Source organism: Dermacentor albipictus, chromosome 9 (genome assembly GCF_038994185.2).
Source record: "Dermacentor albipictus isolate Rhodes 1998 colony chromosome 9, USDA_Dalb.pri_finalv2, whole genome shotgun sequence".
In the NCBI taxonomy this organism is placed as follows: Eukaryota; Metazoa; Arthropoda; class Arachnida; order Ixodida; family Ixodidae; genus Dermacentor; species Dermacentor albipictus.
Genome location: NC_091829.1, coordinates 31,866,341 through 31,883,251, shown reverse-complemented (window position 1 = coordinate 31,883,251; position 16,911 = coordinate 31,866,341). Strand labels below are relative to the sequence as shown.

At 43.2% G+C, this 16,911-nt stretch overlaps 1 protein-coding gene across 2 annotated transcripts in view; it reads left to right on the top strand.

The window, feature by feature from the left end:
* LOC135912714 (probable RNA-binding protein 46) overlaps window positions 1-16,911 on the top strand; it is a 75,711-nt gene that overhangs the window by 40,925 nt on the left and 17,875 nt on the right. For both annotated transcript variants that reach the window (XM_065445233.2, XM_065445234.2), the window contains exons 3-4: window positions 12,832-13,006; window positions 15,674-15,899. In XM_065445233.2, coding sequence (XP_065301305.1) covers window positions 12,832-13,006; window positions 15,674-15,899 — 401 coding nt within the window. The remainder of the gene's footprint in view (window positions 1-12,831; window positions 13,007-15,673; window positions 15,900-16,911) is intronic.

Genomic DNA, 16,911 nt, shown 5'->3' with positions numbered 1-16,911 from the left:
GTGTATGGCCTACATCAAAGAGAACTACCGCTCGGCTATCGTGCAGCGCATTGAGTAATCCGGGGTAGTCCGGCAGGGCAGCCATAGAAATGTGACCGGCAGGTAATGGCTCGTTAAGAGGGACACATTTAAATAGGATCACTTTCATTGATTTAGCGGTAGTAGGTTGGTTCTTAAGAGAGAAAAATTAGTCATAGTTTCATTTTTGAATTTCGCGCTGAAACTACAGTACCCATACGCGAGTGTGGCGTTATGGATTGCGAAGTAATGTTTTTGTTCGCATTTCAGCCATTGTGGTTCAGTAAAAGTTCTTGAAACTTCCCGAGTTCAGTGTATGGCCTACATCAAAGAGAACTACCGCTCCGCTATCGTGCAGCGCATTGAGTAATCCGGGGTAGTCCGGCAGGGCAGCCATAGAAATGTGACCGGCAGGTAATGGCTCGGTAAGATGGACACATTTAAATAGGATCACTTTCATTGATTTAGTGGTAGTAGGTTGGTTCTTAAGAGAGAAAAATTAGTCATAGTTTCATTTTTGAATTTCGCGCTGAAACTACAGTACCCATACGCGAGTGTGGCGTTACGGATTGCGAAGTAATGTTTTTGTTCGCATTTCAGCCATTGTGGTTCAGTAAAAGTTCTTGAAACTTCCCGAGTTCAGTGTATGGCCTACATCAAAGAGAACTACCGCTCCGCTATCGTGCAGCGCATTGAGTAATATAATTATCCGGGTTTGTCCGGCAGGGCAGCCATAGAAACTGGTCCGAGTGCGGTAACGTGACCGGCTGGTAAGGGCTCATTAAAAGGGACACGTTAAAGAGGATCACTTTGTTGATTGAGCGATAGTAGGCTGGTTCTTAAAAGAGAAAATTATAGTCATAGTTTCATTTTTGAATTTCGCTCTGAAACTACAGTACCCATACGCGAGTGTGGCGTTACGGATTGCGAAGTAATGTTTTTGTTTGCATTTCAGCCGTTGTGGTTCAGTAAAGGTTCTTGAAACTTCCCGAGTTCAGTGTATGGCTTTTAGAATTCTTTTTACTGATAAAATTTAACTGGGCTCGAGCAAACATCTCCGAAATTTGTGACGTCACGTCAAGCCGATGTGGGAATTTCAAGGCGGTGTCGTCATCAGGGTTCCATTTTTGTTTGGGCAATGAAAGTCTTGTCGTATGTGTAAAAAAAGATTTCTGGGTGGTCTTTGCACGGGTGCTTTTGGGATATATACAGGGTTGGGTTGGCAATGGCGAGATACCCAATGGATTGGTCTGACGAACGCGTTGCCTGGTGGCAAGGAATATAAAAAAATCATGATGAAGACACAAACGCATAATTTTACTACAAGAGGCAGGAGAAGGAAGGTCAAACTGATATTTTACAGATTTTATACTGGTGTTGTTCGAGCAATTGGAGATAATGAATCTGAGCCATGACAAGTAATTTATATGCTAATAGTTTTGTGGTGGCAGGTCCCAAGGCGAGGTTGCAACAAAGATAAGCCAGGGGTTGATTAGCAGAATTAGTTATGTTAACATGTTGGGACCGTGTTAGATCGCAGGAAATTCGAATGCCTAAGTGCTTAATGGTATTAGAAGTGGGTATAGGACACTTGTATAGGGTGTAAATGGAGGCTATGTAATCATTGTGTCGGTGAAAACACAATGCTAAGGTCTTGCTAATATTGATGGCCATTTGCCAGTTGGCATGCCAGTCGTGTATTTTGATAAAGTCCCTCTGCAATACGGGAAAGTGAGACGTGTTAGCTATGGGGTGGTATGGAACACAGTTGTCTGCAATAAAGTCTTATGTTAAAATCAATGTTGAGTGCCGGTTGTTAATGTAAATTGAAAAGAGGAGGGGCCTAGTACAGTACCATGGGGGATGCCAGAGTGTACACAAGAGGGTAGACCTGCTAGAGTTAGCAACGAACTGCCGGCAATCAGATAATTGTGAATCCAGTTGAACACGGATGAATCTAAGTTAAGGCATGATAGCTTGAGTAATAAGTGACGATGAGGAACTTTATCAAAGGAATATTTAAGATCAAGAAACAGCGCATCAACGGGAATATTTTGATCAAGGTGTGGGTGAATTTCATGAAGCAAGAGTGAGTTGGGTTTCACAAGAGTGGCCTAGACGAAATCCGTACCAATTGGGCTGAAAAATGTTGGGAGAAGACTTAATTGGGTATGCTGTAGATGTTTTTCATTCTAGGATTTTTATATGCATCTCCATAACGCTTTTATTTCCCTCAAAATTTCTCGATCTACCTTGTATCGCTATCTATTCCTGTAACAGATCAGGTCGTATCAATTTCTTACCTGCTTTTAGAGCGCAGCTTGTTAGGTGCCTGCACCTCTGTTGAGCGTCGGCGTAACCGAGCATACGAGCACAGCCAAGGATGAATGAGTGGTAATATGGAAGAGAGTGCGAAGAAAAAAGCGGAGGAGGAGTGTGCAGTGGAACCAAGAGGTGGAAAGCGGAGGAGGGTGGTGTGGCGAAAGCTTGAGAAGAAAAGCGTAGTGCTGCGAAAGACGAGCTCTGCAGCGACGATCTCTATGACATGGCGCCAAAGTAGCGCGCAGTCGTCTGTTCACTGATGGCATGAGCGGAATGTGTCCACTGATACCATATATGGAAACAAAGTGTGAGTGGAGCAGAAGCTTGATGTGGGCGAGTTGGTTTTGCATACATGATGAAAAGAGCAAAACCAACTCGCCCACATCAAGCTTCTGCTGCTTCAGATTTCTTCTACATTGGGCTCTTTCCTGTCTTCACAAGTTCAACCGTGTCCCATCGCCACGTGCATCAACCTCATCGCAATCAACTCCTGTCAGTCTCGGATAGCGCCTTGTCCGTCGTACATGTTGTTCTTTTAGTCCGTGTCTTTGTAGCGCTCTTTTCATCATATGAGTGGAGGTCTGTCTGCGGCGGCTGCTGTGAATCACACCCACGAGTCACCCACGTGCTGCCTTTCGCGATCTCTCGATTAGCGAGGTAGTCGTGCCACACTTCGCTTTGTTTGCACTGTGCCGCAGAAGACAGATTGTTCAGCGCCAGCCACTATATCATGAAATGAAAACATGTATAGAGTTGTGCTCAAATTTCACATTAAGTTGTACCATAATTGAACTTTTTTTCCGCCAGAAGTCTAAAATTCTTTTGCTTATCTCGACTGCTGACCGGTTGATGCTTCTGTCCACTTTAAATCCGAGTACTTGTGGAATGTGTACATTACCTCCGGGTCTCACTGGGTGAATCCCTTCGCATTCCATTAGGATGTGCTGAGTGGTCTCCAGTTTTTTGCTGCAGCATACACACATCTCATTTTGTTGCGAATATTTGCTCTGGTATGTTATTGTCTTTAGGTAGCCAGCTCAAGCCTCAAATAGCCAGGTGCTGCCCTTTATGTCATCGTACATATTATCCCATCTATTTTCTTACTTTCCATTCTTCTAGATCACCGTGCTTTTTTTATTTTCATTCTTTGCATCCGATTCATTCTCTATTTCTCTTCCTTTCTTTTCGACTCTTGGTTGTCTATTTACACTTTGTTACCCTGTACTTGATTGCCAACTCTAAATTCGGGCACTTCACGCCATCTGGCAGAGGCGCGCGGCAGTTAGTAGTTGGCGGCAGCACAGCAGAAAGCAAAAGTGACACAGGCACTCGCATCACAAGGCCAATTATACTCGTTCTTATGTTCTTAGATGCTGACTATTGCGATGCATTCTCAGCAAGGACGGGTATCATTTAGTACCATCTGGATGTTCATACGACTTGTACAAGTCACCTAGCTGACCATTTTTTTTCTGCTAGGGGTTACAAGATAACGAGATCCCAGATATGCCAACCTGTGTGAAACCTGCTAAGAAGACCTCGCCTTCAGAAAAAAGCAGAGGTGTGAAGTGAGATTTCGCAGACAAGAGCCATCATTACCACAATACCGTGATACCTAACATCTTTAGTGCCACACAGGATGCTTCGATGTCCTCCTTGCCCGCAGCTTGTACGTTGGAGGTTCTCTTTGCATGCCATTCTGGAGCAGTAATCAGGACATTATGGCATCCTAGTGTCACAGCAGAGAGGTTCACCATGATATATACTATTTGCACCTTGCTAGCTCAAGTTTGTCAAGGTGCTTTTTAAGTGGCTATAATGAGAAAAATTACCTACCCTAATGGTACGTCATCGTCTTGTGCAAGAGACGCCTGAATTGAGCTCTCGTAACTTGTGTCAATCATAGTTTCATGAAAAAAGCTTTTTTTCCTGTTTTCTTTGTGCTCAGGCGTGTGACATGCCACTTAATGATTCCTTTTTGCATAGTTTCAGTTAAAACCATTGTTGGAGCACTCATAATGTTTGTATCTTCCCACTTCCGTCTTTCAAGCTATGTGTTGATTTACGAGTAGGAAGCTGCTCGATACCGGTATTGTCTGTCATAGTATGTGCCAGCTCTAACACTGTAGCGGCATCATATGTAGAGAGATGTTTGTACAGCTTTCCGTTTCCTCTAATTGTGTTGGAAAATGGAAGTGACATAATTGATATCAATTCGCAGATAAATTATTGAATGCCTGTGCCAAGTTTTTTTTTCTTCATCGGTTTCAGCGAAGTTTTATTGCAGCACCCTTTTGTGCGGGGTCATTGCGAACAGGAAATTGATTTTTGTTTGGACCAATATATGTTCTCCTACATGTGATTGGGCAGCAGTCACAAATATGAGCTGGAGGCAAACACCATGTAATCACTGTGCACACATTCGCTATCGTGAGGCAACTGGCATGATAAAACACCTTTGTTTCAATGTTCATGATAATGGCGTGGTTACACATCTGCGATGCTTTGTGGAATTGAGTTACACAAGAAGCGTAGGATGCATTTGCATTTAATTCTGCCTGTTTGCATCCTACAGCCTTTAGAGTGTATCAGTTAGCCTTGGAACCAGAGGTCTATGATCAGTGAGTGGAATCGCATAGCAGTCTAATGCTGTGTATTGCTACAGCATGTTTATCGCGGACATGCAGATGCATGCCCATTGCTTTGTCATCATCATCATCATCATCATCATCATCAGCCTGGTTACGCCCACTGCAGGGCAAAGGCCTCTCCAATATTTCTCCAACAACCCCGGTCATGTACTAATTGTGGCCATGCCGTCCCTGCAAACTTCTTAATCTCATCCGCCCACCTAACTTTCTGCCGTCCCCTGCTACGTTTCCCTTCCCTTGGAATCCAGTCCGTAACCCTTAATGACCGTCGGTTATCTTCCCTCCTCATTACATGTCCTGCCCATGCCCATTTCTTTTTCTTGATTTCAACTAAGATGTCATTAACTCGTGTTTGTTCCCACACCCAATCTGCTCTTTTCTTATCCCTTAACGTTACACCTATCATTGTTCTTTCCATAGCTTGTTGCGTCGTCCTCAATTTGAGTAGAACCCTTTTCATAAGCCTCCAGGTTTCTGCCCCGTAGGTGAGTACTGGTAAGACACAGTTATTATACACTTTTCTCTTGAGGGATAATGGCAACCTGCTGTTCATGATCTGAGAATGCCTGCCAAATGCACCCCAGCCCATTCTTATTCTTCTGATTATTTCTGTCTCATGATCCGGATCCGCAGTCACTACCTGCCCTAAGTAGATGTATTCCCTTACGACTTCCAGTGCCTCGCTGCCTATTGTAAACTGCTGTTCTCTTCCGAGACTGTTAAACATTACTTTAGTTTTCTGCAGATTAATTTTTAGACCCAGTCTTCTGCTTTGCTTCTCCAGGTCAGTGAGCATGCATTGCAGTTGGTCCCCTGAGTTACTAAGCAAGGCAATATCATCAGCGAATCGCAAGTTACTAAGGTATTCTCCATTAACTTTTATCCCCATTTCTTCCCAATCCAGGTCTCTGAATACCTCCTGTAAACACGCTGTGAATAGCATTGGAGAGATCGTATCTCCCTGCCTGACGCCTTTCTTTATTGGGATTTTGTTGCTTTCTTTATGGAGGACTATGGTGGCTGTGGAGCCGCTAGAGATATTTTTCAGTATTTTTACATATGGCTCGTCTACACCCCGATTCCGTAATGCCTCCATGACTGCTGAGGTTTCGACAGAATCAAATGCTTTCTCGTAATCAATGAAAGCTATATATAAGGGTTGGTTATATTCCGCACATTTCTGTATCACCTGATTGATAGTGTGAATATGATCTATTGTTGAGTAGCCTTTACGGAATCCTGCCTGGTCCTTTGCTTGACAGAAGTCTAAGGTGTTCCTGATTCTATTTGCGATTACCTTAGTAAATAGTTTGTAGGCAACGGACAGTAAGCTGATTGGTCTATAGTTTTTCAAGTCTTTGGCGTCCCCTTTCTTATGGATTAGGATTATGTTAGCATTTTTGCAAGATTCCGGTACGCTCGACGTTATGAGGCATTGCGTATACAGGGTGGCCAGTTTCTCTAGAACAATCTGCCCACCATCCTTCAACAAATCTGCTGTTACCTGATCCTCCCCAGCTGCCTTCCCCCTTTGCATATCTCCCAAGGCTTTCTTTACTTCTTCCGGCGTTACCTGTGGGATTTCGAATTCCTCTAGACTATTTTCTCTTCTATTATCGTCGTGGGTAGCACTGGTACTGTACAAATCTCTATAGAACTCCTCAGCCACTTGTACTATCTCATCCATATTAGCAATGATATTGCCGGCTTTGTCTCTTAATGCATACATCTGATTCTTGCCAATTCCTAGTTTCTTCTTCACTGTTTTTAAGCTTCCTCCGTTCCTGAGAGCATGTTCAATTCTATCCATATTATACTTCCTTATGTCAGCTGTCTTACGCTTGTTGATTAACTTCGAAAGTTCTGCCAGTTCTATTCTAGCTGTAGGGTTAGAGGCTTTCATACATTGGCGTTTCTTGATCAGATCTTTCGCCTCCTGCGATAGTTTACTGGTATCCTGCCTAACGGAGTTACCACTGACTTCCATTGCACACTCCTTAATGATGTCCACAAGATTGTCGTTCATTGCTTCAACACTAAGGTCCTCTTCCTGAGTTAAAGCCGAATACCTGTTCTGTAGCTTGATCTGGAATTGCTCTATTTTCCCTCTTACCGTTAACTCATTGATCGGCTTCTTATGTACTAGTTTCTTCCGTTCCCTTCTCAGGTCTAGGCTAATTCGAGTTCTTACCATCCTGTGGTCACTGCAGCGCACCTTGCCGAGCACGTCCACATCTTTTATGATGCCAGGGTTAGCGCAGAGTATGAAGTCTATTTCATTTCTAGTCTCGCCGTTCGGGCCCCTCCACGTGCACTTTTGGCTATCCCGTTTGCGGAAGAAGGTATTCATTATCCTCATATTATTCTGTTCCGCAAACTCTACCAATAACTCCCCCCTGATATTCCTAGTGCCTATGCCATATTCCCCCACTGCCTTGTCTCCAGCCTGCTTTTTGCCTACCTTGGCATTAAAGTCACCCATTAGTATAGTGTATTTAGTTTTCACTCTACCCATCGCCGATTCCACGTCTTCATAGAAGCTTTCGACTTCCTGGTCATCATGACTGGATGTAGGGGCGTAGACCTGTGCAATCTTCATTTTGTACCTCTTATTAAGTTTCACAACCAGACCTGCCACCCTCTCGTTAATGCTATAGAATTCCTGTATGTTACCAGCTATATTCTTATTAATCAGGAATCCGACGCCTAGTTCCCTTCTCTCTTCTAAGCCCCGGTAGCACACGACGTGCCCGCTTTTTAGCACTGTATATGCTTCTTTTGGCCTCATAACTTCACTGAGCCCTATTATATCCCATTTACTGCCCTCTAATTCCTCCAATAGCACTGCTAGACTCGCCTCACTAGATAACGTTCTAGCGTTAAACGTTGCCAGGTTCATATTCCAATGGCGGCCTGTCCGGAGCCAGTGATTCTTAGCACCCTCTGCAGCGTCGCAGGTCTGACCGCCGCCGTGGTCAGTTATTTCGCAGCTGCTGGTGACTGAGGGCCGGGGTTTGTTTGTGTTGTTCATATAGGAGGTTGTGGCCAAGTACTGCACCAGGGTGGCCAATCCTGCTCTGGTGAGGGAGTGCATTACCGGTTCTGGTCACCGGGATCAGGCCACACTCCAGGCCTGTTTATGCAATTTTATCAACACGCGGATTTTTTTTTTTTAATCCGGTGGAAAATTGCCGGCACTGGGATTCGAACCACGGACCTCTTGCACGCGAGGCGGGTGTTCTACCTCTACGCCACCGCTGCAACTTGCTTTGTGCAAGCTGCCAAACGACCAACGCGTGAGCGAGACTGCAATCACGGATGTGTGATGTGGACTGATAAGAAAGTATTGGACAATGTCAATAAATCGGCAAGACCAAGAAATTGTTGAGGCAACTTTCGGGTTTTGTTGCAAGGACATGCATTTTATTCTAGCTGTTACGTATCACCCCCCCTAATCTGGATCCGTCAGAGTGCCAGACTGAAGAATCAATAGTTGTTATTCGTTCGGGGACGAATGCTTCTGTTGTGCGAGAGCACGAGCCTTGTGCATTGGCGCCTTTGTATTGGCGTGGAAGTCCAGTTAACTCTGACCACCTAGCACCTACCACGAATTCGGGCACACCGCAAACAAACACAATATAAACAAACTGAAGTTTGTGGGAAAGCAAGTGCTTGTTTCTTATAGGTTGTAACCATTGTAAGGATAGGGAGGTCAATCCCACCGTTCGTAACCAGTTGCCAAGATTGAAGTCTGGCATGAATTAGATGATAGCTGGCCCATGCCGTCGTCCAACTTATCCATGCTGAGGACGTTGTTGAAGGGAAGGACTGCTTCTCATCGAGAACGAGGATTATGGGTTTATTTACAGTATCTACATAAGGACGTTGCAGTTCATCAGTCTAGCATGACTGCGAGAGAAAGGTACCCTGAACAGCCGCACAACAGCGGTTTATAAACACTCGGTCCTCCCTCGATCCCAAGGTGAGGGAAACGTTCGACCAGGCACCGTAGACGAGCCGCCACTTTGCACGAGGGCTTACACACACACACTTCCGCACAGGTTCACGGTCCCCAACAGAGATCAGACGGTCTTCGCAGAACTCTGGGCTGACGTCAGGAACGTTGCGTGGAAAGGGGCCTCAAACTACGTTCCCTCGGGGACTCCCTCGCTCTCACAGCAGACCGGGTCGGCGATGGCGTGTTCCGTCGCAAAGCCTGGTTCGTCGAACTCATCTCGGCAATCCCGCGATGCAGAGTGGCGGACGCGACGTATTGTCCTTGCTACACAGTAGACTTAGTGACGCCGTTTGGCTTTCCAGGAAAAGTCGACGCCGCTGTCACACCTGGCTGGCAAAACTTGCACCTCAGCGGGCCGTTCTTAACACCGTATCCTGCTGTAAGCTACCATGCTGTAATCCTAACAGTCAAGCCCGCTTGCACGACTCTGGTAGTCACTTGGCACCTGTTCGTTATATCCTGACATTCGTAATATAGGAATGAAATGCGATGTTTATCGAAAGAAAAAGAAAAATGAAAGTAACAACGAAGTGCAGCCGCTACAGAACACAAGGTCAACGTACATAGTTGTTCGAATGATTGTATTGTCTCAACTATGCATATATTTTCCATGTTTATTATTCACTTAATTCGTGCCTTTATTGTATCCTATTTCACAGGCAATTACGATGATACCCATCTGGTCTCTTTGGCCGTCCTGCAACGTAGGAGACACTGCTTGTATTCTTAAGGCACGTTTATAGTACCATTTTCGGTGTGCAGGCAGGCATTGTCTGCGTACGATCAGAGACAAAGAGCACCGTCGGCTGCTCTTTGTCAGGCTATATGCATGCCTTTATGAGCATCCACATTTTGTCAGCGTTGCGGAATGAACTTTTTCATGAAATTCCCGTGAACCGCCAATAGCGGCCACCCTGCTGGCAGTTATGCGAAAGGCATTGTGGGAGTGTGAACAGGCGAGTTTCCGGCGACTGCTGCGGCCCGTGCTCTGGCTACCCATACTGCCTTGCAGCTGCTGCTGATGGTGCTCGCACATTTCTGAAAAGGTCGATTACGCTGCGCTACGCTGGAGTAGGAACCTTTAGTATAACGATACGGCTTCCAAGGCTGGCTACTGAATAGATTGGTGAGGCCGGCACACCGCTTTCACATCTGTGTGTGTGCAATGATGACATGGTGCTTGGACACTCGGGTGCACTTCTCCTACCCAGCTCTCCTCCCTCCCGAACTCCAGGGTGCATGGTGCCTCGATGTGTGCCTTCTCCCTCTTACTGTGTGCGGTGTTGCATGAGCAGCAAGACACCCTATCGTGACGATGATGATTTATTGGCATATCCCCTTTGAAATGGGGCTGGGACAAATAGTCACGTAGCCTGCTTGGAGTTATCAGATATGCTATAAATACTTTTCATTCAGAATTTTTGTATACATTTCTTTAATTTTGTCTCTTTTACTCAAAGCTTCTCGATATATGTACCACTACCTATGCCTGTAATGGATCCAGTAGTATCAATCTCTTCCCTGCTTATTTTCCACCAATAAATTAATCGTCTTTTGCTTATCTCGATTGCTGACAGTTCGATCCTTCCATCCACTTTGAATCCAAGCGTTTCTGGAATGCATACGCTGCCCTACGGGTCTTACTCGGTGAATACCTTCGCATTCCATTAGGATGTGCTGAATGGTCTCCGGAATTTTGTTGCAGCAGGCATGTGCCTCATCTTGTTGTGAATGTTTGCTCCGGTATGTTTTTGTTTTTGGGCAAGCAGCTCGTGCCTCAAATATAGCAAGGCACTTCCCTTTATGTTTTCGTACAGATTTTTCCTTCTAGTTTCTTTCTTCCCATTCTTGTAATCACCAGGGTCTTTTTTCGTTTCCCTTTGCATCCAATTTTTTGTTTCTGCAGTGTTTCTCTCAGTTTCTTTTTGATAACTCCTGGTTGTCTATTTATGCATTCACTTACCTTGCACTTGGTTGCCAACTTCCTTGACCTCTTCCTTCATTCTGTTTCCACGCTTTTCAGGTACAAATACTTGCGCACATTGGTCGCCCATTTATGTTGGTCCGCATTGCTGAGGGTTTCTTCAAAACTAATTTTGCTCTGCACTTCTGTGACTTCAAAATAGCCCCAGCTTATGCCACCCTGCACTGCCTCATTTGTGGTTTTACCATGCGCTAATATCCTAGTCTGTAGGGTGTCCACGGAATAAAATTTAGTGGTTCTTCTGAACGATCTAAAACGTAGTGCCCCTTGTTCATCCACAGAATGTTTTGTATTGGACTTGCATGTTCAGACCTTATCCAGATATCTATTGGATCTATGTTCATCTCGTGCCGAACTTCGATGTTCGGACCTTATCAGGATATGTGTTGGATATTGTTGGGCCATTGGGTTATTGTTTAGTGCACAATGCTGCTTGTAACTAGCTTTAATCAACAAAATCCATGCCTAGTTATCGGCTATCTGGTGACATGCCCATCCAATCTAGCTGCTGAAAGCTGTCTAGCATTCCATTCTGCCAATGCTGCTGTCTCCCACATTCTGCTGCATTTTGTTGATGGAGCACATCACTCGTAGTACAAAGGTAAATGCGATACATGCTGCCCCATCTAACTAGGGCCATGATAATACGCTCTGCATGCATAGTCACAGGACGGTATTTTTTAAAATCTAATTTAAATTTCAAATCTTCTTGCCTTTCGTAATTGGTCCAGTGGTCAGCAATGGCCGACCCCTCCTTTCCTAGTGGATCTTGGGATTGGGTTGCTGATATTGGAGCTGCTTTGCATAGTCATTCACTTGGGAAAGTGGAGTCTTGTCTTTTTGAACAGTCTAGAAATGGGAAGGCTACTTGTTTTTTTCATGGTTAAACTTGAGAGAAACCTGAACTTTTCGTTAAGAGGAAGCTTTAGTTCGGGCCAAACTTCGACGCGGCCTATTCAAATACATGTAAAACGCAAAAATTATTTTCTGGGATAACCCCGGACCGATTCTAATGAAATTTGTTGCATTTGAGAGAGAAAGTTAAATTCTAGTGACTGTTGGAAGCGAAATTTCGATTTAGGGCTTGAATATTGTTAAAAAGATTTGAAATATTCGACCGTTTGAAAAAAATGGAAGCACGAAGTTTACAAGTTCATAGCTCTTTATCAAAGACAGGTATCGCGGTTGTGTAAACAGCACTCATTCGATCATTCAAAACGGACAAATTCTGTATGTCAGTTTCCATCTTATGTGAATTTGTTACTTTGCTTACAAGGGTTCTGCAAACGCTGTATTTGTGTATTACTATTTTTTTTTTATATTCATGTGTAACATATCAATTTTGTCCACTTTAGATGCACTATTAGATGCAATTCACAGATTTGTATTATCATTTCTCTTTGTTGAGTTACGGAGTTGTAAACTTGATAGTTTCTTTTTTTGAAAATATTCTATTTTTGTCCGCTTTTAATAAAATATTGACGACCCAACTCGAAATTCGAAACGAACAGTCACTAGATTATAAGTCTTTCTTTTAAATGCAACAAACCTCGTCAAATTTGGTGTAGTGGTTGCCGAGAAAAACGAATTCTCCTTTTACATGTATATAGATGGGAGCACCCGAGCTAAAGCTTCCTCTTAATGTATAGTTCGTGGCAGTGTCTTTTTCCCATTGTATTTTGCTGCTATAGTTTCTGTGCTGTTTGGTGTTTCTCTTCATCAATGCTGTGCAAACAGTTGTACTTATAATGGCCGATTATCCCAGCACAGCTTCCATTAACTAGAAGTGAACAAGAGTGATTATTCTTTTCTCTTATTTTCCCCCTCTTGTCCTCCAGGTCATGGTGTTGTATGTTCGCAACCTCATGCTGGGCACCTCCGAGGACGCGATCCGTGAAGCCTTTTCCCTAGAGGGCCAGCTCAATGTTGCCAAGGTCAAAAAGATCCGCGACTTCGCGTTCGTTCATTACTCAAGCAGAGAAGATGCAACGTTGGCACTGGAAGCAATGAAAGGTAATGTGTTTGGTCACAATTATACTTCTCTCATCATTATATTGTTCAAGTGTAGCGACAGTGATGAGGCGGATTGCTCTTTATTGGGTGAACTTGTGCCCAGATAGCAAAGTAGCACTTATTGACAACGATAGCAGCGAGTACACTTTGTTGTTGTCTGCTCTAATATCCCACGTCAAGTTTTTTTGTCTATTTGTAAATGGCACTATGGCATTCCATAGCAATTGCTGTTACTCGTGTAGGTTTGAGATTGCACAGCACCCTTTTGTGTTGTACATGAAATCTGTTTATAGACATGTCCCTTGTGCTACGAAATTGACAACGTTCAAGAAATTTCAAATACAGAAAGCAGCGCGTCTTGTGCCGAGCAATAACATAACTATGATAGTTTCATGAAAAGTGCTCAGGGAGATCAGTTAAAATAAATGCATGCCAATAAAAGGTGCTGTAATTTCCAGACCGTCTGTTTTTCCTCAACATTCTTGTTGGTGCGTCTTATACAATGGTGCGACTTATATATGCACAAAACCATGCATGCTGGCTCAACCAATGTGAGCATATTTCTTTTCCTCGAGCAAGGCATGCCACAGAAGTAATGTCATCGACGTACCTGAAACTTATAGTAAAAGTAATTTAGAGGCCGATGATAGTAACCCAGCTATGCTGTCGGCCAAAGTAGCTGAGCTTTCTGGCTCTGCTGGGGAAGGAGGCCTGTGATGACTTTGAGTCAAGTCCCACAAATGTTGGTTTTCTGCATTTGAGAAGAGTGTTGATTGATGCTTTTTCTCTGAAATTCGTGGCTCATAAAAATTTAGTTTGTGGAAATTTAGTGCCCCAAAATGTGTAAGTACGGCACTTTGCGATGACAGTGTAGAAGGGTGCATGATCGCATTTCATCAGGCCGACGGAGTTGAAATAAGTCTTATAGTACACTCATAGTACACGCGTCTTATAGTGCACTGTTGTGACTTATATACAGTTTTTTTTTTCTCTTAAATGCACGAAAAGTGGGGCGTGTGACTTGTGCAACGGTGCGATCTGCAGTCCAGCAAATACAGTACTAAAAACATTTTTTACAGTGAACGCTTTTATATTGTTTGAGGATTGTGGAAGCCTGTTCGTGGCTATAGAGCAATATGGAACTGATACAGCATCTGCCATTGCAAGAGTGTCTGTGCAAGCAAGAAGGCTGCATCTTATGGGGTTAGGTTGTTAAAGGCAGGTAACATGGAATTGCCCTTTCTGTGCTTAAACTGTAAGCTTCACCAAACACAAGGGCATGAGAAGTGTGTAAGGTTCCTGTCTTAAAAGCTATGGCTCTCAAGAGAAGCACTAAACCATTTCAGACTGCTAAAAGCTTGTTCTAAAGTATTTTTTCAATTATTCGAAGCAAGAGCTTTGACCTCTATAAGAGAAAACAAAATCTGAGCTTCCGTAATTTTGATTTCACGCCAAAACCTTCTCACTGGTATGCTACTATGTTGTCATGGATTTCGATCAGTGTATGTATTTTCTCGTATTGAGGTTCCTTTGGCACACCAAAGTACTCAAAACTTGTCCCGTTCAACCTTTGGCTCTTTTCGAATATAATGCACTAGTTTGTCTTTCCTGATAAATAGCTAACTAGACCTGAGCAGATGTCATCAAAATCCATGACATTACCGTGGGCTGGTTTGGGAATTTGGTGTCCCCCTCGCGGCAAGACTAGGTTTAGTACTAGCACAGCTCAACCTGTGTTTCTCCAGGTGATGTTTTAACCCTTTCACCCCAAAATAATTCTTAAGATTCATACCAAATTTACTAAACTTTTCTTATATAGTCATAATATTTTCAATGTCATTCTGATTCTAAAAATGTATTAATTGATTGGTTTGTGTTTACAAACAACACAAGAATTAAAAAAGTGAACAAAAGCTGCTCTTGAGGGCAGGTTTCCCTCAATGTCAATCGCAACTTGTATTTGGCAGCAAGAGCAGCATAACACCGGGCTGAACGAGTGCGACTCGTCCTTGGAAATGTTGGTACAACCTCCCATGATGAGCTCGAGATTGAGGGTAAAGGTTAAGTGATAACTTGCCAACACTACTGAACTTGCACGAAATGTGCGCAATGTACACAATAAGCACACACTCTTAACACTGTCAGAACTTCATTCTGCAACATTAATTATCGTCTTTGGCCCTTGCTTTATTGGTACACGTAAAAATTGGATGACTTTTTCTGTTTTCACTAAAGCAACATTGCATGTTTATATATATATATATATATATATATATATATATATATATATATATATATATATATATATATATATATATATATAAATGTAAGAGGTGGCGTAATCTGCTGAGTTTAGGAGGCATGCCACAGTGAAACGGGTAAGGAAAGGGAGCAGCAGCATGGGAATGCTCGCTTCCGGATGATGGGAGCATGGCGTCACGCTCATTTACCGTTTCTTTTCCCCTACAGTTTTTTAGTTGGTAAGCAACTCATTACTGCAATTTGTACTTGCCATAAAACTACTGATCTTGCTTCATGTAAAATTCTGATACTTTGTTTATCATGCTGTCTCTGCTTTCCCTTGAATTTTTTCCTTTGTAGGTGAAAGCAAATAAAGGTTGCAGAAAATGTTGTGCTATAATAATGTGGCGCATCGTTGTGCCTCAGGTGCCGAGATCGAAGGCGCTCAGATTGAAGTCGCGTGGTCGAAACCGGTGAGCCACTGGAGGCGTTATGATCGCATAGCTGGTTCTACAAAGAAGGGCAAAGTACCCCCTCGTGGTGGCAGCCTTTGCGGAGCCCCCGTGATGATGCCCTCACCTGTGGCGGCTGTCGGCTATGGGTTCTACCCACTGGCCCCACACCATGTTCCACTGCCTATTGGATCTGGCAGGTCAGTTTCTGCAGGCTTTCTGCAATCTGTGGTTTTTTGTTCAGTGCTTGAACTTATCTTGTTTTCCCTCTTGTTACATTGTATTTATTTTTGTGTGTCAGCGGGCAGTCTTGGTGATTTTTTTCTAGTACCTTCAGTTGTTTATTTCCTTGTTCTTTTTTTTCCCCACTTTCCTCTGCCCATGTTTTGCAGTAATTATCAGATGTCTATTAATATTAATTATTTTTCTCTCGTACTGTTCTAGTGGGTTCACATATTAACACCAATTAGTATTCCTTGTGTATTGTAATCCTGTATATAAAAATTCGTATGTGCATTTTTCAGATGTGTTGCGCATGTGTATTATGCATTTTCAAGGATACCACATGCCAAACACTGTGCGGAAAGTCTCCCATGACATCCCCACGACTTAAAAGCCCACATAGCACCCTATGACTCTGTAAAGCTCAGGATATTGTCTATCTCACAGAGTTTAATGCCTCAAAATGCTGGTTTAAGTGGTGTGGGTAGTTGCGTTTTTGATATGCTAGAGTGCAATTTTCAATGGTGCATAGCTCCACAAACCAATTACTAAAGAATTGGTGTTGTAATTAAGCTATAACTTCATAACATTTCAGTTTTTTTGTGTACATTTGTACTCTTCATGGTCATAAGTAAAGATGAACAATTTGCCAATTTTCCTGGTGTGGAACTGAACTGGGCATTGCAGTGAAACTTGTCTTAATTAGTCAGTGATCCAATGAAACCTGGAGCAGATCCAAATTGGCAAAAAAAGCAAGTTTGACCCAAAATTTTTAAAAATCGTTATTCTTTGAGGTATGGCTCTGAAAACTGTACGTGTATGCAATGTTATGTGCTTATTTCGAATATAACGTCCATGTTTGTTTCTTCCCCTTGGTTCTAATTTTATGCTAGCTTCGGTTAATTAATTTTCTGCAAAGATTTGCAAGATATCAGTTCCTCAGATTTTGCCGAGTCAGGGTATCAATGGCTTCAAAGAATTTCGTAGAAA